Genomic DNA, 23,375 nt, shown 5'->3' with positions numbered 1-23,375 from the left:
TTGCTTCTTTTCCCCGGGTCTTTTCTGGAGTGAGACAGTGTATATTCTTCCAAATAGGTTTTTGAAAGTAGTCCCCAGGGGTGCATTTTAACTGATTCAAGTTGTGAGGCAGATTGTGCAAATTGCTCAGTGTGTGCAGTCAGGACCACTGCACAAGTAAATCCCCTTCTGCAGCTGCTTTATTTGCTGTTGAGCAGTGGGACACCAATGGCTGTTTAGGAGAAGCAACTCAGCCAAAAAAAAAAAAAAAAAATAGGCACTTCAATATTGGCAAGTTTCATCCTTGGAAGGAATAGTTTGCTTCTTGGCTTCTTTACCTTCCAAGCTGCTTCCTGATCTTTCCAGCTTGAAGGAGATGATCTGTAGGGAAATTCTGGGAGTGGCTGTTCAGTGGTTGTACCACATGTCTATGAATGTTTTCAGAGCACTAAGGTTTGGGAATTATTTCAGGCTACAAGGAGACAAAGCCTTAACTTAGACATTATGGAAGGAAGGAACCTCAGGTGAGAATGCAGTGAATGCCCTTGGCCCCAAAAAGGATCAGGTTTTTCCCTTCCCATTTTTGGCAGAAAATTGACTGATAGATCCTTAAATCCTGTGGGAATACAAAACTGAAAAGTCTACAGGCAGCCTTCTGCACTCCCCTAATGTTCAACTGAAATCTCTCTTGGTGCAGCTGAAACCCATTCTGGGGTTATATTTTAAGCCCATTCTCTTATCCCCAGTAGAAAAGGAGAGTAGCTTACATATTTGATGGTAAAGTCTTTCCTTATTCTTCCTTGACTATAAAATCAGTATTTTTCAAACCTGACACACTGTTCCAGCTGCAGCCTTACCTGTGTGAGTGCACTGGAAAGATTATGCCTTAGTTCTTCCACATAACTTACTAACTAATACTCCAGGAAATGCTTGAGCATTTTTATCAGCAAATTGCTGTTTTCTCACATTCAGCTCATTTTGACTCCACATTCTCTTCTGTCTTGTGAGTCATCTGCTCTATTGTAATTGGGAAGTTAATTGTTTCCCTCACACAAAATGCTTTTTACTTGCCAAATTGAGTTGCATCCTGCTATTTCAGACTCTCCAAATTGTGAAAATTGTTTTGAACTCTAATCATATTCCTCCTGTACTTGCAAAGGCTCCCAACTCAGTGCCATCTGAAAGGCTTGATAAGTTCTCCCTGCCTTCCGGCATTCAGGAAATACTGAATGATTCTAGAAGCAGAACAAACCCCATGAACCATGTCATCCATCTCTCCAGTTGACAGTAAGCCATTGATAACTGTTCTGAATACAATCTTCCAACAAGCATCTACCTGCCTTACATTAGTTTATGGTAATTCTCTCACTTTTAAACTACTCCTGTTTGGCACATCTCCTTCTCATCCATCACTGCATGCTGAAAGTGATTATGATTTTATTCTCCATTTGTTTCTGGGTTGAACTGAAGCAGAGCAGGTTGAATGCTCAGTGAGTTAATGTTCTGTGTGCTGGGTGCATGTTGGTATTTGGTGAGCCTGGATTGGGTTCTAAAAATAAGCAGATGCTTTCAGTACTTCCTGCAAGCCCAGCCTGAGGAGTGGTGAATAAAGCAAAAGAACAAATAAATATCCTTGAGATTCTCTATGCAGAACTCTCTCAGCTTGTATTTGTCTTGATCACAATAGACAAGAATGGAGCTTTTTGGTGTTTATTAATTTGCCTCCTAAGAGATATCAACACTTCCCTGTTGCTGACCTCGATTCCATAGATTCTGAATGCAGCGGTAACAATCAGCCCGTGTAATTTGCATAGATTTGGTGCTTAAAAACCTTCAGTTCCTCTTATAGTAATTTAAACAGTAAAGTGTTTTTTAGTCTTTTATTGTGTTTGAAATTGAAACTTGACTTTGACTCAGCTTCTGGCAAGTGGTTTATGGTCTGTGACAGCAGATATGTATAAAACTATTGAAACAACAGCTTGTGTTAGTACCTTTATACAGAAAAAGAAACCCAAAATTTTTTGTATCTTAAAAGCCCAAATTTTAATTTTTATTTTGGCACTTCTAAAGGTGCTAATCTGCCTGATATATTTCAAACCATAGGCAAGGGCTAAAGTGTTCCATGCATCAAGAGACAAATTAAAATACCTATCTAGGAGAAAACATCTCTTGAGTGAAATAATTGACTTTTCTCAGTGGAAACTGCAGAATACAAAATATGGCATCTCATACAACTCATCTGTAGGCTACAGTTAATGATGTAAATTAAATTAAAAAACCCAAATAAACATTGAAACACTGTCTAAAAATAAATAATGGAGATAAAGTATAGTATGCTTAATACAAGCCCCATTGTGTAATAAAGGTTCATCGATATTTGAATCAGCTTTATTATGAAAAAAATGAATGTGAACCAAATTCTGATTGCCTAGGTTTGCATTAGAATGCTTTTTATGAGTCATTTCACTTATAACAATAGACTTATTTGCAGAATACATCATTATAATTTATCAATAGTAACCCAGTCAGTCCAAACCAGCCACAACTGTCAAATGCTTTTAGAATTAAGCATCATTTACTCTCCTACCCAGGCTGCCATGGAGGAAATGACCCTACTCTTTCACTGACTGTATTTTGCACCTATCAAATCTGATAAATGGGGTTTATTGTTCCCCTGCTTTCACTCAGAAAACTTAACACAAGCATTTTCTTCAGTGTGTGGCAGAATAATTTGGGTTCCCTCCTGAGGCACTTTCACCTGCTGTGCCATTGGCCTTGAGTCTCCAAACCCCACTTACCCCACGCTGGAATAAAAACCTCACTGATTGTGAGTTTTCCTGTCCCTCTGGACATGTTCTGTGTCACCTGCTCCAGGTGACCCTTCCTTGGCAGGGGGGACCTGCTGATCTCCGGAGGTCCCTTCCAACCCCAACCCTTCTGTGGCTCTGAGTTCCTCGGGAACAAGAGATTCCTCTGACTTCGCTGTTGCAGACGTAAGGCAGAGATTTCATTTTCCCCCAGAATTACAAAATATGTGAGGCAGAAACCAAAAATATTTTATGGAAAAAATTTACAAGAGTGTAGGTTACAAGTCTGCTCTCATGTTATATTTGGTGGTTTATGGAGGAAGTGTATTGCTTTATTCTAAATGCCTTACACCCCCTTGCTCTCAGCGTGGTCCTCAGCCATGAAAAGAAGGTCTGATCAGGTTCTTAGTATTGTATTGTTAAAGATAAATGGATATTTAATAAATATTAGCATTTACTTTAGAATGGATAAATTTTAGAATTTACTAAAAGGCATCTCTATTAATGCTAAAGGAATATTTCTTTATTCTACGTGAATAGGTAATCTCAGCATTTCAGCCAGAGTGCCATTTCTAAAAAGCTTATTTAATAGAAACTGTGTCCCACAAAAGAGTAAGAGCTGGATGAAGCCTCCACACTTATTCCAGTCCCAACAGAGAAATCAAAACTAAAACAAAGAATTGTTGAGTTATTGTTGATGCCTGCAAGAAAAAATGATTTCTTTTTTAATGGCATTTTTATAAAATAGATTAAAAGAAATAAAAAGCCATATTTCAATTTAACATTTTGAATTGTTTTCCCTAGGTTTAGTGGGGCTTCTTTAGTCCATTATGATCTTACTATTATGGTGGACTTCACTAAACTTCATTGAGCACTATTTAAATTTACCATTAAACTTCGAGTATTGCACTTTCCATACGTATTGTGGATATGATAGCACAGTACAGGTGGAAAAGTTTTGGAAAGAAAAAATGGTTTGAGTATTTCGTGATTATTTCTTCTACCAGATGTCCATGAAATCTGTAGGAGTTTACAGTGGATCTGACCCCAAAATTAACCAGACGGTCCATTGTTGATATTTCCTTCAGCCCACTGACATTTTATATTTTGATATACATCAGATCATTTAACTTCTGTAGGTTTAAAAGCTTCTAACCTGATAAAGTAGGTGATGGCAGCTTCCTGAGGTCATTGCCCCACAGGTGAACCCCTCGAGGAGGGACAGTGGAGTCTGTCCCTCTCCTGTTCAAGTTTACACACTCAGTTTAAGACTAAGAGAACAACTGTAGCCTGCAATATACACAAGAGCAGATTAAACAATGGGCTGGGTTTAAAATACTTTAAACAATCTGAACAGATGTGGTTAACGGTGTTCACAGAGTCAGCTTTCTATGTGGTTGTCTTCTGTTTGGGAATTCTGTGGGGAAAAGATGGATTTCTGTGGGAGGTAGGGCGGAAACCAAGACATTTGTCAGGAATAAAATGTAAAACAAATATGTATCACAACTATGATTAATTCTTGGGTTTTGAACCACAGTTTCTGTGCACTTCTAATTCAATAAAGGTAGGTGACCTCTAATACAATTTTTTCAAAATCTCAAATTCTTCTTCATCCTTTGTGTTAAGAGCCAAGCTAACTGGACCTTTGCCATTTTTGTATACCAATATTTGCATATATCCATAAAACCAGCTGCAGACTGAATTTGTGTCTATGCCTGACTGTTTCTCCTCCCCATTATTGTAGCTATAATTAAAACAGCTCTTCCCAACATGGACAGAGAAGCCAAAGAAGAATATTTTGTGGTCATCCAAGCAAAGGACATGGGAGGACATATGGGTGGACTCTCTGGAACTACAACAGTGACAATTACACTCACTGATGTGAATGACAATCCTCCTAAGTTTGCACAGAGTAAGTGTCACTATATATATGTGTATATCCTATATAAGAAGGTACTGTAGCCTTGTTTTTGGGGGTTTTTTTTAATAAGTCTTTTTTTTCTTTTTTTTTTTTTTTTATCTTCATATTGCCTGGCTTTTTAATTTAACTTTTAAAAATGTAGTTGCTACTACAGAAAGGTTAATAGTTCTCTGCCTGATTAAGAGCTTAGGAAAGAGGGAATCATGCCCACAAGAGTGTGCACAGATCTCTGCCTTTCTTGTTACCCCTCTTACATCCACCCAGAAGGGCCTGGAGACTTTTGAAAACAGATTTATTTCCTCTCAGTGCAGTTGTTTCTGTGTGCTTTGTTGCTTCCATCTCATGCAGACAAGTGACACCACCAGTAAAAGACACATATAACAGATAAAAGGAATAAAGCCTTGACTAATTAGACAATACTGAAGAAAACAAAGAAGATAAGTCTGAATCTAGATAATTGTTGATCTTTAATTCAAAATCCATATTTTCTACTGTGGTTCCAATGGGTATCTTGCTGGGCTAAGTTAAAATGATTTGGCATCCTGCTGAGATTCTCTGCAAGATTTGTAGTCTGTTTCCAAGATGAAGACAAAAAGAAAAAAGAGAGGAAGAATGAGCATAATGACTGGATTGATTTTATTTGGAACAGGTGCAATCTAATGCACTATTAGAAACTTACCATTTTATCCAGCTCCTTCTGGAGAATTATGAAAGGTTTTTGAGCCTGCATCTAGATTTTGTATCATTTTTGCTTTCTTAGAACTATGTTTTTCTACCTGGGTGCTCAGGGACCCATTTGTTGCAGTGGGGATCCTGCAACACCCAAAGTAATTTTTTTTTTTTTTTTTTCCATATATGGATGACTTGAACTCCACTTTTTCCCTCTTCTGAGGATACAGAGTGAAATGGGTTTGTCCTACTGCTCAGCATATGATAAATATGCTTCTGTAGCCTGTAGAACACGTACATAGAGATGGAGAGAAAGAGAGGCAAATCTAATATAAATAAGCAGAGGCAAAAGCTTATTTTCAACATATACATTTTATTACCTCATCTTAGTGGTTTTTAACAGATAAGCACTCTGCACAATAAAAGGTTTTCTCTCATAAAGAAGGAAATGCATACATGTTTTACTTCATGTCCCATTGCATTGCCTTCCCCTCTTTGTTAGTGTTTTCCAACAATTTCCCTAATAATGTAAATGTCTGCAGATGAACTGTATCACCAGGATGCAGAAGGATGTCTCTTTTATACCTGCACCATCCTGTGGCTCCAACTCAGGGACCTTTGCCAGCTTACCTGGCTTTTTATATTGTACCAGCACTGACTCAAATAGCTTTTGGCTGCCAATATGTCAAAAATCTGACCCAAAAATCAGCTGCACAACTGGTCCAAACTGGGGGAAGCCCAGGAACACAGCATGGAAACTGCCCTTTCCCAGTGCTTTTGGGCACAGTGACACACTGACTGGGGGCATCAGCAAGACTGCATCATTATCCCTGGAATACATTTGCTCCTGGATGAGTTTGCTGCAGCAACGAGGAAGATGTTGCCTCCGAAGCTGTTACAGCCCACTCAGGATTCAAGCTTCCCTCTAAGAGTAACCACTGGCCATTATGCAAATTCATTAGGGAAAAAAACCCCTGCATGTACCTTAACTGTATTAGGTATTTATTGCTTTTAATGATGAGCCATAGCAATATTATAGCTGGGTGTTATTCCAGATTCTGCCTTTTAAAAGGCAGCATTCTGAGCTTGCTGCCCAGCACCACAGATTAGCCACAACTCTGCCCTTGGACAAGAGCTGAGCAAGTCTGACATTTTTTTTTAACACTGTTGAAGCACAGTTTGCATTTGCCTGGAAAGGAAAATAAGAAAGGATCAAACTTACAATAAGCCTAGCCAGAATGAAATCGAAATTCATAAGATGTAATACATGCTGCTTGCACAATAAATGGTAATGAGCTCAGGAAACAGGGTGTTTTATCGGGTTATTGTTTCCAGGCAGGACAGAAATGTAAATTTATGGTTTGATTTCAGAGTGTTAGCCTCCTGGGTTTTAGAAATGAAAAAGATGGACTTTCACTACTTCTGTGATCTCTCCAAAATAATTTTAGAGGCGTTTTATAAGTCACCAAAGTTTTTAACCTGGCAGTTTACCACAGAATTGTAATGAGAAGAACTGTGCACTACTGTGGAAACCCAGGGCTCTCAAAGATGCCCAGTGTGGATATTTTGGTCAGCTCAGCACTATGACACAATTCATAATTCTGGAGAGATATTTGTGTAAAAGAGTTAGCTGCATCATAATTTTTAATTTATTCCTAATATTTTGCAACTATTTTACTAAATCTGAGAGCAAAATTTCAACTTAACAATGCAATCAGCTGTGCCTGGAGATTCAAACCACAAAGTGTGGACAGCAGTGTAAATGATGAACACATAATTTAGTCTCCCAAGGCACTTCATTGCTTTGGCTGCTCATTGTTTGTGAGCCATTATGGATATTCTGAGGAATCTTGATGATCTCCAAATTATCTCTAACAATTTAGCCTGGAAACATTAAAAACAAATCACTGGGACTGTATTGTACTGCTAATACTTGTATTTGTGAATTCCTCACTGTTTCCTTCCTATTTTCACCTGTTGCTACTGCAATTAGCTACAACAGGTAAAGCAACAACTCCAGAACATGGTTTCTTGGAAAATTATTACCTGCACTTCACAGTAATAACCACAGGTTGTCTTAGAACAGCGGGGAGGACAGAGAAGAACAAGGCCAGAATCCTGTGTCAAAAACTGTTTAAATAATCTCTGTTATCTTTGAATTCCTTTTGCCTATTTTAACTCCTGAGCAGCATTTCACTTGATTAGATCATGTATTAACCTCAGCTTCAATAAACATAAATTATAAGGAAGTAGAAATATAAGGACTCCAGAGAGAATTTTGGGTGTAAAATATGTGTTTTCTGGTTTTTAGAGTATTGTTAGGAACAGGGAGATACAAAAGAAAATGGCTATTTTGGGTTTTGCTTTAGTAAATTCCCACCTAAAATAATACATCTAAATAGATTTTTGATGCTTTTTAGCTTAAAAGGTTTGAAGCAAGTGTAACAAAAAATAAAATGCTGACAATTTGAATAGCAATTTCTAGTGGATTTTAGTCTAACTTTACAACGAATAGTAAACACAGTAATGATTGCTATGAAAAGTTATTGTTTCCAATAAAACATAAATTTTGGGAGTTTCCTTGACTGTTTCCTGATTAGTTTCTTAACACAAAAGAGAGGTGGAAGGGCTTAAAGAAAAAAAAATCAAATTACATTTTAAAAAGTGGTTAATATTTGAAGTTATGTAAGTGTTTACACAATAGGTTTTTAAAGTATTAGACCAATAGACTATGGAGTAAAAGCCAGAGTTTCTTGGTTGAATTGTAGCTCCTTGTCAATCAAATATCTGTAAAAAAAGGTAAGTTCTGCAGTGTTGAAAGGAGCTCATTATTTGTGTTTGCCAACACAAAACATCCCTGCAAGGAAGAAGCAGGAGACTGCTGGAATGGAAAGGACACTCACCTCCAGTAAAGTGAATATTCTGGTGTGAGGACCAGGTTTTGCTGCTTTCAGTCAATAACTTGTGTAAATGGGGGTTGGATCAGTTGCACATCTCAAGAGTCGGTGTTGGGGAAGTGTAAACATTGAAGAGCACACAGGGGACACTGGGACCAGCTGTAATGTTTAGTCTTTTCCTCTTATTTGTAAGGTCTGTATCACTTCTCAGTAATGGAAGATGTTGCTCTTGGTGAACCAATAGGAAGGGTGAAAGCAAATGACCTGGATATTGGAGAAAATGCTAAATCATCCTATGATATTATTGAAGGAGATGGAATGGATATATTTGAGATTACTACAGATGCCCAAACTCAGGACGGCATTATTAGAGTGAGAAAGGTAAATCATATCTCTGTTAAAAAACATCAATGTTTATTGTACATACAACTACCCAGCCAGACTTTGCTCTGTAAGGTGCTGGATTTCCAGGGATTCTTCCTTCTATGGATGAGGTGTCAAGCCAGTGGAGTGATGAAAAGGGGTGTATTGGCCATGTTGCTCCAAATTTTCATTGAGGTGACAGCTGGGGAGACATCCATGGATGTTGGAAATGTGTTCATCTTATCCAAGCTCCATGTGGTCACAATACACAGGTTTTGCTCCCTTGGTTCCAAAGAAGAATAGATCAGATTCCACTTTAGTGGTGGTTTAAACTTCCATAAAATCTTGGCTGAGTATTCATCAAATAACTTCTCTCAATCATTTGATTTCCTGTATAGCTGTTCAGAGAAAAATAAATCCCATAAAATAATAAAATAAAAAAAATTAATTGATGTGTGAGAGCTTCATCTTCTACCTGTTCTCATGTTGAACTGTCTTCACTCAATGAACAGGGATTTCAGTGAATTTTATTAACGAGATCAGTAGTTTCACGTGAGAAGTGCCAAATTTGGGCCCTAAAGAAAGCCACGTTACCTTTTCTATGCTTGTACAGTCTTGATGTGTGCAAGGTGAAGTATTTGCATGTACACAACAAAAGCACCACCCAGTTATGTACAGAAGTATGAGGAGAGGCAGCATAGAACAAAACTCCTCTGGTAAAGCTGGGGAAATATTAATTGCCGATTTAGTTGTCATTATTTTGTGGGGAAGGAGAGAAAGCTGTTTCTCATGCTGTGTTCTGAAAAAGGATATGAATATAATTTATAGCAGTGGCACAGAGGGTTTTAACTGCATAGCACAGATCACTCTAAATGAATCTTTGTCTATAAAAAACAAAAGTAAACAAAAAACGTGATATTTCAGTGAGAAGAGGTGAATCCAATGAGTACAGGTAATTAATATTCCACTTGTACCTGTCATTAAAGAGGTCAGGCAGGTTGTCTGTCAAAACTTTGTATTTTCTCTTTCTCAGTGAGTAGGTCAGCACTGTAGGTTTATAAAAAACTGATGCATATTTATCTAAATTTACATTTGTTTTTCTAAAGAGAAAATTATGATACACATCCCAGCTCTTCCTTACTGTTATTTATTGTATGCCGTGGCCTCTCCTGTAAGCTGAGGCAATTAGCCTTTTGCCCCAGTTCCCTTGGCTTTATTTCATAACTGAGTCTCAACCATAATGTTGTTTCATATTTTCATTTTGACAGCAATAATAATTTTGGTTCTACTCCAGTAGATGATGTATGGAGGGTGCTGCTCACCAACAGATTTTCTTCAGCATAAAATCATGGGCTTTAGACAATGCTGAGTAAATTTTCAATATGATATTCTGATTAGGTATGACTAAATGTATTGGGGTGCTGTCATTTCTGTAAAGCATATGAAAAGCAATTGAAAAAGTGCTACAGGAGCCATGATTGGCCAATTGTGAATATGCTGATTTCTAAATCCCCATTCATAATTTCAAAAGCTTACTAATTTAAGAGCTGCTAAAGAAGCAAGGTTTTCTTGTGTTTACTAGAATTTGTGGGAAAGAGCAAATCCCATTAGAGCTTGATTCATACCTGAAAAAAATCAACAGAATTTGAAAATATACATATTGAAGGCTTTGACAGACTTCCTGAAGATTCCTGTTTGTGCTCTTGCTGGTATTTGCATTGCAGATTCAGAGTGTCTATGTCCTCTTCTTTTTATCCCTGAGACATTATAATGCAAATCTTAATATCTTTCCAATGCTTGGCAATTTGCATCTTTGAAATTTGAATCGTTGTGAGACACAAGAGAATTATGTAGTGAATATAGTAATGTGCTTCAAGACACAAACTTGAATCTCCTATAATGAAAAAGTCTAACACAGAAGTGTCACAGATTTGGGGTTCATTTGATATTTCAGTCCCTTAAATCCACTGAGTTTTCATCTTTTATGAGTTAATATGGAACTGTAAAATAGTAAAAACACTGGTGAACATGGCAGGTAAATTGATAGAATAAAGTAATTTGTTTTGTGATTCTGTCTGTGGGGAAAATAAAAAGAAAAAAAGAAGATACAGAAGTAGAAATTGCTACAGTTCGAAGAAATTCCTAAGAGGTGTCTACCTCATTTACTCCTATAAACTGAAATACAGAGGTACTTGTATTGCAATAATATTGAAGTACTTTCTTATATGATTAGCTCTACATTTCACCTCTCCTGTCCAACAAATAATAATTGCTAGCTCTTTGCATTTTTCACACTGTTCTGGAAGTAATAAAGTATTTATTCTTTGTGGAGCCAGTTTAATTTTTTTTCCTATCTCCAACCAGTAAAGCACTGATGAAGTGCATTATTGGTATGCAACTCATGTCATCCCCAACAAATTTGCAGTATTTGTCTGATATGTAATTGTAATGGTATAATTCATGAGAGAGAATATTTCAGTAAATTTCTTGTTAAAAACAAGGAAACAGTGTTGTTTCCTCTGAGGCTGGTAAATAAACATCTGTCAGTATGTGCCTAGGAAATCTGCAGGTTGGGTTTCTGGGAGAGGGAAGTGACTGCATTAAAACTCATTCCGTGTGCTTAAAAATGCACATAACTTCCATCCATCAGCATCATCATCACTTGTCCTCTGTGGCCATTAGTGAAAGACATTCATCTTTGTCCTTGTCAACAGCCACTGGACTTTGAGACCAAAAAGTCCTACACTCTGAAGGTGGAAGCAGCCAACATTCACATCGACCCTCGCTTCCTCAGTGGGGGACCCTTCAAGGACACAGCAACCGTGAAGATCGTGGTGGAAGATGCTGATGAGCCACCAGTCTTCTCCTCACCCACCTACCTTCTGGAAGTGCATGAAAATGCTGCTCTCAACTCTGTGCTGGGGCAGGTGACAGCCCATGACCCCGACGTGTCTTCCAGCCCTATAAGGTAGAGCTGCTTTAAAGTGCTCTTTGGGAAAACTCCTGGCAGATCCCAAGGGTATTTCCCCACTCGTTGTGTGACTGTTCTCCTGCCATTCTGTTTCTGTGAAAATGCCTGGATTTGGTTTATGCTGTTAGTTTTATCAGTTCAGATCATTTTCAAAGTCCCCAAAATGCTCCTTGCCATAGGAGTAGTCTTATGAAACAGAGGAATGCAACAAAAGTAAGAAATGTGAGTGGTTCTTATGAGAAATCAGGTTGGATGAGGTTGAATCATCAGAGTGTATCTCTGCAGTGAATTTAAATAATCCAGTAGCCTGCACTAACAATATTGAGTTTGTGCCATGCAGTTGTAAGGTTGTCAAAACATATTTTGTATTCCTTTGTCTAAACCCAGTCCTGGTTTAAACATACAAAGTCAGAGATGATTATGCCCATATGACTTTTGCATCTTCAGTTTATAATATTTTCCCTTTTTGATCTAATTTGAAAAAAAAAATATTTTATTCCAGTTTGATCATTTCAGTGGGTTTTATCTCATTTGATGAGCACACATCTTCCCCTCCCCCTTGGTAGTGATTGCATGGTGTGATGAGAGTGTTCCAAAGCACATTCTAGTCTGTGTAGTAGTGCCTGCTAAAAGCATTAGGAAAACCAACACCTAAACGTGAAATTCATGGCAAAAGTGTATGTGGAGAGAGAGTCTATTTAATAGTAATCATCACTGTGCATTTCTGCCTCAGGGAGTTTAGGCCAGGCAAGTAGTCTGCAGCATCAGGAGGACGATGTTAGTTGTTATAATCCATCATTTTCTATCACTCTCATTTCCTAATTGTTGTCACTTCCATCAGGGTTGTTGCAGAGCTGGACTTTAAACCTTTATGTAGATGCCCTACATGCTGCATATCATAGTATAAAGTCTTTAAAATTAGAAATTCAGAATTGCCAGCATGTTTGGATCCATTAGAACTTGTGTGTGAAGATGTTGGAGAGTATGTTTGAGTTTTATACAACTTCCTCTCAAGGGACAGCTCTGAGCTCTGTTCCTGGGCCAGGGACAGCACCCAGGGAACGGCTGGAGTTGTGCAGGCTCAGGCTGGAGATCAGGGAGAGGTTCTGCTTCCCCCAGAGGGTGCTGGGCACTGCCCAGGCTCCCCAGGGAATGGGCACGGCCCGAGGCTGCCAGAGCTCCAGGAGCGTTTGGGCAGCGCTGCCAGGGATGCCCAGGGTGGGACTGGTGGGGTGTCTGGGCAGGGACAGGGGCTGGACTCGATGATCCTCTTGGTCCTTTCCATCTCAGGATATTCTGTGCTTCTGAAATTCTCATTTCTAAATCAGGCTTTCAAAACTAGGTGAACATAGCATCAGCTGCCATAGATTTCTAAACAAAAGTGCCATAGAATGGCAGGGTCTGATCTGTCGCCGTTGGAGCAGTGGCTCCGTCCCTGATTTTATTGCTGTTGCCCACTGGTGTCTGTGAAAAAGGCACTGCACTGCATTGCACTTGGTACTGCATTGCACTTGCTGGTACAAAAATGTTCCTCTGACATTTGTCAGAGGTGTGTGAGCCCAGCCATGGTGACAGCAAGCTGCCTCTCTTCCTTTTATTCCAGCTCCATATCAATTTCTCTTTCAATAGAACCTTAGTTCCTTCCCTCTGCCCTGCTCAGTTTTGCCCTTGGCTTGGTCCTGGCTGCTCTGCCTCTTCCCCATCCCCTGTGTTCCTCATCCCAGCTTGGCCTCACCCCTGCTTCACTTTCACCTTGGCAGTTTTTCCACTCTTGTTCTGTTGCCCTGGAATTCTTTTCTCATCCTGCCCCAACCCCTAAAAATTTCGACCATCTACAAACCTACCTCTATTCTAAAACGGACCCTCTTTATTCTGTCCAAGCCCAAAAAATGGATCTGAGTAAAAGATTTACCTTATTTCCACTTTTTCCTCATTTTATGAATCAAGAGACCTTCAAACTTTTAGAAACAAAAATATTTTGTGTTTGTAAACTGAATTAGAATGTTTTTTTGCTCATCAGGTCATATGGAAACACTTGGCATACATGAAACAGAATTGGCCAGAATTCATTACATTTAAAAAAAAAGCTGATTTATTAGTATGACTTACATCCTTTTTTTTTTTTTTTTGCATAATAGATACAGTACTTTAAAAGATTTAATTTTTTCTACAATATTGGGTTAATAGCTAATTAAAGAATATACAGGCCTCAATTTTCTATGCAACTTTTTTGCTCATTTGCTTACCTGATTAATTTGGCTTTATTTGGGAGAGGTCTAGAAAGCTCAAATGCTTTTGTTTTTTTCCTCCCATTTTTTTGCATAAAAGATATTTTAAGGACCAAAAAAAAGGACTTCAAGCTAGTAATTCTACTATTAAAGGAGAAAAAATGCTAGTCAGAGACAGGTAGGATGCAGAAATACAGTTACTTTCTTTCCAGTTTGGAACAAAATAGGAACCTGGCAAGTTCTAACAGAAGTATGTTCAAGCACTGGTTTTATTGGTTGGAATGTACATTTCAGGTGTTTCTTCTGTTATTGTATCATGTATATTATGCAAGTTTTATGCATTTGTTCTATGATGTCATTTCAAAAATATTAAACTTCAGTTAAAAACTTGAAAAATTACAACAAGCTAAAAACTGATGGACAGTTTAATGTTCAGTGTTGCCTGGCCTTTTTTTTAATGGTGGGGTTTTTTTTTTTCCTTTTCTTCAAAACTGTAATTTAGCAGGCAACAACGAATTGTATTTCAAGGAAATTACATTTTTCAATAGTTATCTGTTCTATCAATATTTTGCTTAGACAGAACTACTGTGTACATTTGTTATAAAAACCCAGGCAGCACAAACAAAATATGAATCACCTTCTGTGCTCCCAATACCACGTCTGCTTTGCATTGGTCTGGTACACAAAGGCTCCACACATTCAGGGTAAATGAAATAAAACTTGGATATCTCTGAACATGGGAAGAGTCTGATAATTGAGTCAAAGGATAAAATGTTGGAGAATTTAGTAAAAATATTATAAAATACAGCCTGGAAAGAAGCTTGTCCTGTGGTCTAGTGGAAGGTGTCCCTGCCCAAGGCAGAGGTTGGAATGAGATGGTCTTTAGGGTCCATTCCAACCCAGACCATTCTATGATTTTCTTTTTCCTTTTTTATTAAGGAAAAAAAAAATTGTTCATCCTCATTTCTAACCAACACACCAGTAATTTGTTTTCTGTGCTTGCTTAGAAGAGAAGAAACATTGTCTGATCTTTCTCTCACTTGATCTAAAGCCTCTCATAGGTTCACAAGCAGATGTATAGATGGATTTTTGGGCCTGTCCTGTGCAGAGCCGGGAGCTGAAATTCGATGATTCTTCTGGGTCAGCATAGTCTGTGATTCTGTGATTTTTTTTCTAATCCATCAGCTTTAAAATAAGCAGCACAAGCACTTTTTGATCCTTAGTTGCCATTCTGCAGTGCATGATGCTTAAGGGCCTCCTCATTTTTAAGGCTGATGGTGAAATGGATTTACAAAGCTGGGTCATAATTGTAAAAATGGTCTGTAGTTTGTTGTATTCTACCCAGTAATTCCAGGATTGTGTGTCAGGGCCACATCTGGATGCATGCCTCTCCCTTGGGAAAGGGCCCAGGGAGTCTGGCTCAGCTGTAAGGCTTTGCTGTGGCTGGTGTGGGAAGGGTGGATCCTGGAAAGATCATCCTGTGTTAGCACCCAGCTGTTGGTTCCAGCAGCACTCACTCCATGCTCCTGGTGTTACTTTATAACTATGGTCTGTTTATCTGCAGTGAATTACCTTGGATAAAGCATGATCCAGGCACATAGCAAAAAGCATGAGCAATAATCTTTCTTCCTATACTGCAACTGCCCTCCTATAAATCACTGCCCTTCAGTGGTTTTCTCTGTGGAGAGATAAGATTCACTGGAGCAGGTTTTCCCCACTCATATCAGCAGAGATTTCATCTCTGGCAGCAGTTGATCATTTTCTTAATTCACAGCAGGCCTTAAAAACCCAGATCCAATATTTTGTGCCTCCCCAACGGTGCAGTTGTTTATCTGTCACTAAGTACGCTGTCCAATCCGCCTGGCATTAATAAAAATGGAGATTTACCACTCCTGGGGTGTCAGTGAGAGTCAATCTCAGCAGGAGCAGCAAAAAAGGATTTCTGCTCCTATTTGCATTGGTGCAAATAAGGAGAAGATCAAATGAAGTCATAACAGCAGCAGTGCAAGAGCAGGACTGAGAATCATTTCCAGGCTTCTGTGAAACCACTGTGGGGTTGTTCCTATAATTGCCATAGCAGACTCATAAACTAACCCAAACTTCCCAATAACCTGTGCTGGCTTTATGGCAATTTCAAAAGATATTATTTCCCAAGATATTCTTTTCTCATTTTTAGAGAAATACATGTTTTATGTATATTTTATGGATCTGACAATGCATTCCCATTAAAAAGAGTTACAACACCATTATCATGAAAAGGAAATGGCAAATGTACCATTCGTTTTCCCAGGTTTATGACACTGCAGATCTTATTTTTTGGTTTTGTAACAAATATTTATCAAATTAAAATCAGGAGAGGGTTTTACCTCTTTGTTGTCTTGCAAAGACACACAACTTATGTTAAAAATGTTTCCTCTTGAATTTCTGGGTTTGTGTTGCGAGTCAATATTGCTAGGATGAGACGGACTGTGATAAAATAAACTCACAAATGCATCACTCCCTCTTTTATAACTTCAAAGCCTGCATGGCAGGAAGGCCGTGAGTAGAAGTTTAAGGAAGGATTGATCCTTAGAGACAAACTGTGTCTTCCCTCAGTGGAATTTATGTCAAGCCCAGGTCAACTAAACACTGAATAGCATACGAGCATTTCACATTTTATTTTGTTTGTGGACTGTAAAAACTCTATAAATGTGTGATATCAGTAGAGTTCTTTCAGCATCATTACATAAAAATCAAGAATGAAAAGACAGTTTTAAGTATGACTTTTTAAAAAGAGCTGTTTGCTGTCTTTTCTTGTATCTTCTTGAGTGAAATCTTAAACCTGAAAGGCTGTAAGGTATTTTTTTACTAACTTCACTAGTACCAGAATTTGACTTCTAATACTTTAATTGGAACTAGGGAGACATCAAGATACAGTTACGATCCATTTTCAAAAATGATTGCCTGAAGTTAAGCACCTACAGCTTTATTCTTTCACATGAGTGACCTGATTTTCAGAAATGCTGGGTTTAGTGCAATTCCCATTAAACCATTGAGAACTGAGTATGTGGAGCTCACGAGAAAATCAGTTTACTTAAATGTCCAAATATAGATGCACTTGCCCAGCTTTAGGCACAGATACTTGGAATTTGACTTCATATTCTTCTGGTACTCTTCTTAGCAAACTAGTAATTTTTAAGTGAGTAAAACTAGTTCTTCTCAGAGTTTAAAAACAAAGCAAGGAAATATCTAACAAAATCCCATTTCCTAGTTAAACTGGCATTTTCCCTCTTAAGTCCATTAGTTGTTAAGTACCTTACCAGTGTGATCAAGTTAGCCTTGATCTCTCACAATGCAGTATTTAAACACTTAAACTTTGAGATTTTGATAAGCTTTCATTTAGAACTGGTTTTGGAAGTGAGCTGTATCTTACAGAATGAATTTCACAAGCAGTCTAATTGCAATGCAACTTCCATTCTAAATATGAAAATACCTGGTGCTGAAATACTATTAAAAAAGGGTGGAACACAATAATCCTAAGATTTGAAATCAGATCCTAGTGCCGTGTCTATTAAAATTGACTGTGTTAGGCTGGAATGAGCTTGACTTCATTGGAATATATTTATTGTAGTGTATAAAGAGACCTCCAAATCAGAATATTTTTGGAAATTGCTTCTGATAAAGCACAATCCAGAATGGAACAGCTGATTTTCAGATAACTGTGCCATTCTCACTGTAGAAAAATATGTTCTTTTACTTTTATTGGAGAATTTTAACAGCGTGCTTGCAAAAGGTAGAGAAGTGATGAGAAACCGACAGTCTGGAGTCACTTTTCTGGCCACTCCATATTGTAATTGAGTCTGATACCATATCCCAGCTCACCCCATTGTGCCTTGCTATAATGCAGAACAAATGTAAGAACTGCCAGTGCATGCTGCTAGGTTCTGTAATACACAGACACAAAGGCTTAAAAGGCTTTTAAATAAATCCACAATTAGGATCAGTAAAACCCCTTGAAGTCAATTTCTGTTGAACCATATCAATAGTTTATCACTCAACTCCCTCTTTCCCTACCTTTCCTGTCAAGAAACTGAAGGCTCAATTTTGTGATTGCGTTTCTTTTCGCGAATAATTCATTAGTAAAATAACTCTGATCAAATGGACAAACATAAAAGCTTTCCTGGTGATCTGGACCTGAGCTTTAAATCACCATCCTGCTTAATGCACCCTCGGAGCAATCCACTGCAGCTCTGTCTCCTTGTCAGGTTGCCTCTGGTTGGGCTGCAGAATTTACCTGGACATTCACATTTGCAAACTCTGACTGCCTGTCAGATGGAACTTGTTTTGCTAAAAATCAGTGATGTCAACCCATAAAAGAATCAGGCCTCCAGCGTCAGCAGTGTTTTATGGGAAAAGGTGGTGATTCACTCTGCTCTGCCCATGGAGCTGCTTGAACCATAAGCAAATAATTTGCTTGGTGAATCGTTCATGCTTCGTTAATCTGAAATTTATTGGTAAAATAATATTATTCAGCCATTTTTTAAAATAACCACAAAGCCCTAATTTTTGTGTGCTTAATACATTACTGTTGAAATTATCATCAGTTACTGTGAAATACCATAGAAACTGTCCAATAAATGTGATGGATTGTGTAATTAACTCTTGATCAGCACTGATTTTCAGTGATGTTACCCAGTGAACCTGAGGGTACTTCATGACCTTCACACTGGGTATACAGCTAATTACTCCTTGGGCAATAATTATTAAGTTTTTTTTAACCTCAGTTTGTCATTTTGTCTTGTAAACTATTATGCTATTGAGCTTCTCAATCCATTTGGCTATAAAACTGCAGCTCTCAGAGGGCTCCCTAAATTGTCTCTGTGACTGTATGGATTACACCAACTTCATTAAGTAGATTACAGGGATGTCTGTTTTGCAGGTTTTCCATTGATCGCCACACTGACCTTGAGAGACAGTTCAACATCAACGCAGAGGATGGGAAAATAACTCTGGCAACACCCCTGGACAGAGAAACCAGCACATGGCACAACATCACCATTGTAGCCACTGAAACCAGTAAGTGTTTGTGTACTCTGACTGTTCTGTTGGGTTTATAATTGATTTTAAAAGGCCGTGCAGTGGAAGCTGTATATAATCCAGTAAAATAAAATGTATTGGGTGTTTAAAGTAGAGAATTTTTGAAAGGAAGCTTAATTTGTATGCAAGCTCCATTTCTTTTAGTTTTTACAACTGCACATTTTTTTCCAGTGAATATGGTGATAGAGATTTTGAACAGATAGGTGAATACATATGTACAGGGTATGCAGGATAAACATTAAAAAACAGTTTAAAAAGCCCAAACCAAAGCCTTATAATCAGCTATATTAAGACAGAAAAAATTAAAGCTTTGCTGTGTAGAAGTAAATTGAAGGCTCAACCCAGACATTTTTAATTCTGAGTGCTATTATGTTTCAGAGCCATAAATGATTAAGCACAGAGGTAATGTTGCATGAAAGTAGTGCTGTTGGATACGTATGGATGAGTTTACTCACACCCAGCTCTCAACAAGGACCTGCATTGTTCAGGTCCACAGAGCCCTGGTGGCTGCTCTGCACATCTGAGTCAGGAGAGCTGCCCTGCCTGGCAATACGGGTCATGGATTTTAATCAAGGAGAATTCTTAATTAATTTGGAGCTGCTGATAGGATCACGCACGACAGTATAATTTATTATTCATCTTAGCACTGTATTTTAGACAATGGATTTGACACAAGCAAAGGAGCAGGTGGGGAATGCGGGGCTGCCACCCTGTGTCGTGTCCTGAACTGGAGCACACAAACCCTGGAACTCTGTCCTGCCCTCACTGTACAGGCAGAACCTGCTTTGTGCACACACTTGAGCCAGCACTGCAGGAATATCTGTCCTCAAAGCCTGGTGGAGAGAACTGGGTGATGCTTGTCCCACAAATCTCTTTTTTGAAGGATACAGCATTATGGCACAGAGCTTTTGAAGCTCAGTTTCATAGTATTGCAGCTATGAACATAATAAATTGGGGGATAAAATATGCTTATTTGGCCCAGTTTTGCTGTGTAATATTTTTCCTGTGGTACTTGTTTTCAAAAACAAACCTGTTAGGAATCTGTGACACACCTAAGTCTGAGTGCAAACCAAGCTCCCAACTTCCACTCCTTGTACCCTGTGTTCCTCTGACCCACCTCAGTAATTCGGGGATTTCATTGCCAGTAGTGCCAACAGTGCCATGTTACTGTTCCTTCTTGCAGCCAAACCATACTTTAATAAATTAGCTGAAATACTTTCTGCTTGAAGGGAAGCCAAGCCACAGGGAATCACACAAGGAAAGAAAGGAAGATCTGGTTTCACTGGGTATATTTCCCCAGGTTAATATCTAACCAGTTAATAATTTTAATGTTTTTAAAGGAAAAATACTTAAAATTTCCATACTAATTTTCTCAGATCATGAGATTTACCAACAGCATGGAAAGCACAATTCTTAGTTTATGATCTGAAATATTCAGATGTAAAGTGAAGTCCTTTTACATTTTGTTTCCTCCAAAAAGTCAAAAGGGAACAAAATAAAAGGAATAAATTTGCAAGACACTCCTCCAGTTTATTTTTATATCTCCCTTACATGTGTGTGTCAGAGCAAAGTTGCCAGAAGAGCACTTTACTAAGCCACACAAAAATGAAGTCTGCCCGTTGCATTTTCAGTTTTTTAAAACATAATTATACTCAAGGATTTTGTAAGAAGTCAGCCTTGTCATTAGACTTCATGGGAGCCTCAGCATCTACTGCTATTGTAAAATTGCCTCTTATCAGACTGGCTATGAAAATAATAATGCCAATCTTGTTCTAAGCATTTATGTTCCTCCTGATGGCTTATTTTTGCATTCCTAATATATTTATTTGACATTTACATAAAACAAGGGCTTAATTCCATAGACTACTCTCTTTGCTTATTTAAGTGAAATTATTTTTAAGCTCCTCAAGCAGAAATTAAATTTGCTTATAGAACTGTCAAACAGGGGAAAATGGGCATTTTTAGGTTTTTTTTCCAAGACAGTAATAGGCAAAATCTCTGCTGTAAAATAACAGAAATCTGTTGGAGGCAGACACAAGCAGCAAATGCAAATACAAAGAGTGTCATTACAACGCCTTCACTGACAGTCTTATTAATGGACTGCTGATCTCTCCCAGGAAAATAAATATGTTGGAATTGTTCATGCAGGAACATTTCCTCTTCCTGGGCTGGCTGCTTCCCAGGGCCTGTGCAAGGCTCTCCCCTCCATCTGCAGGGCAATGACCAGACCATTTAATTGCCATTAAATTTGCTTACTCCTCATAAGCCATCAGACTGGATTTTTATTTCTTGATTCCCAGCATGGTAGATCCTAAATATGCCCTGATTTAACAACACTTTCATAGATAAACACCAACTTTCTCCAAACCATAATTCACTATTTCAGAGCTTTGTGCTGGTAAGACACCTGCAGCTAAATTTGTGCTCTGAAGTGAGGTAATTTTTGGCAGTTTCCTGCTGTCATCATCCCCCAGCCACTGTCTTAGGTAGGAATCTTCAAAGACAGGAATGGAGCATTACTGCTTCTGCATTTTCTCTTGAAATAGGGATGAAGATCCTCAGACTTGTTGATCTTTTGAAAAGTGATCAGATTTAAAATGTGTGTGGATAATTTTAAACATTCTTAATCTGAGTGGTGGAAAATATGAGCTCAGCCTTCTCACTTCTAGCAAAACTAGGAGGAGAAACAGAAAAACATGAGCCAATGCTGAAAGTGGCTCTTTTGTGGGTATACTTGACAGGCAAAAGACCAGTTTGGAGGTTTTCTGTGGGATTTTTGTGGGGTTTTTCATTTGGTTGGGGTTTTATTTAGAAGAGAGATATTTTCTGTTCTTATTCATAGACAAGTGTCTGGCCAGTGCTTGTTCAGAACAAATTCATGCTATTGGTGACAAATAGTATTGTATTCAGAGACCTGTGCAAATTAAGACATCTTGGATGGTGCTGTTTCCCTCCTTTACTTTCCCATTGCTGACAGACTCTTTTGAAGGACTTTCTGGTTTTCTGCACCCTTTGTTTTCAGGGAGTTAAACTGGCCAGCCAGACTAAAGAACAGCTGCTTTGAATGGCTCTCCCTCAGACATTTGCTCAGACTTTTGCATTGCCTTTATTTTCTGGTTCCTGAAATGCGTGGCCAATGCACAGAGCTTTTGCCTCCTGTTTAAATCCCAGTAACCACATTGCATTCTGCTTGTGTTGAGGGACACAGCTGGTGCAGGTAGCTTGGTTTGCAGGCTGCAGGATGAGCTCTGGGTGGGAGCCCAGAGGGACAGGAGGATGTGACCTGTGACCCTTTGCACGACAGGGGATCCGACGACGAGTGGCACAGCTGGGTGAGGAACACCCAGAGCCAGCGCAGGAGCCCAGGGCTCAGGAGGAAGAGCAAAGGCTTCCCTGTGCTTGGGCTGTGAAGGGCTAAAAGCCCAGGGATAAAAGCCTTTGTGGGGGTCCCTCTCAAAGGCACAAGCTCGGGCTGTGTCTGTGTTACTGTGCCGGGAATAAATGGCTTTATGGAACAAGAGATCTGAGACTGCTGAGTGAAACCTGGGCTGGAACCAGTGAGGAAACCTGGGCTGGCTGTGAGTGGGGTGTGGGGAGTCAAGAGGGAACCTGGAGTCACTGCTGGGTCCCATCAGTGACAGCATGGGGTGGTTGGGAGTGTGACTGACAGAGAGTCCCATCAATGGTCACACTGGGAAGTTCCCTTAAGAGTTGTATGCCCACAAGAGCAAATTCTTCAATCTTTTTGTGGTTACTAAAGACGAAACCATGCAAAGAGCCATCTGTGGAAAACAATGAACTGAATGAGATTAACATGGTACCAGGTGATGTTTAGGTGATACAGGTGATATTTAGGTGCTGGTTTCAGTATTTCAGATTTAGTTATAAGTTTCCCTTTAAACTCCTTCTGCAGCTTTGGTCCTTTCACCTGCTACCCCTACATCTGTCTACTCCTAAATATTCCATATATTTTGCACATTTTTCCTATTGTGTGGTTTCTTACGTCTCTTTCTTATGTGATCAAATTAATTTTTGCCTCTTTGTTGTTCAACATTTTTCCTCCCTGGTCTCCTCTGTGCTGATAAATTCTGCCATATGGATTTTTAAGAGAAGATAATATTAGAAAGAGCTTTGACATGTTTGAAAGATCCCTCTGAAATGCAGGCTTAGGGTGTGCGGAAAAAGTACACTCATGGCAAGGGTGAGACTCAAAGCTATTGAACCTGTGAATTGGTTCTTAAATTTTCTTTCTACATTGCCATTCATCCAGGTTTACCCTGCTGAATGGAAAGGAGCAGGAATATCCAGGTGATGACAGGCTGGAGGAAGAAGGTCCACTGGCAAAAAGATTCCCTGAGAATGAACCTTTGTGCTCTGTGGATATAAAGGGTGAACGTTGTCACTGCCTCTGGACTCTAAACACTGAACTAATGAGATTTCTCATTAGTTTGTGGTGTAGCTGAG

The 23,375-nt window shown here is 38.8% G+C and overlaps 1 protein-coding gene across 1 annotated transcript in view; it reads left to right on the top strand.

Annotated features, from left to right (window-relative positions):
• The window catches only part of CDH8 (cadherin 8), a 151,287-nt gene that overhangs the window by 79,638 nt on the left and 48,274 nt on the right, over positions 1-23,375 (top strand). The window contains exons 6-9 of the mRNA XM_032121976.1: positions 4,531-4,698; positions 8,467-8,654; positions 11,351-11,604; positions 18,754-18,890. Coding sequence (XP_031977867.1) covers positions 4,531-4,698; positions 8,467-8,654; positions 11,351-11,604; positions 18,754-18,890 — 747 coding nt within the window. The remainder of the gene's footprint in view (positions 1-4,530; positions 4,699-8,466; positions 8,655-11,350; positions 11,605-18,753; positions 18,891-23,375) is intronic.

Source organism: Corvus moneduloides, chromosome 12 (genome assembly GCF_009650955.1).
Source record: "Corvus moneduloides isolate bCorMon1 chromosome 12, bCorMon1.pri, whole genome shotgun sequence".
Taxonomy (NCBI): Eukaryota; Metazoa; Chordata; class Aves; order Passeriformes; family Corvidae; genus Corvus; species Corvus moneduloides.
The sequence above is the reverse complement of the archived record's forward strand: the minus strand, read 5'-3'. Positions and strand labels throughout refer to the sequence as shown.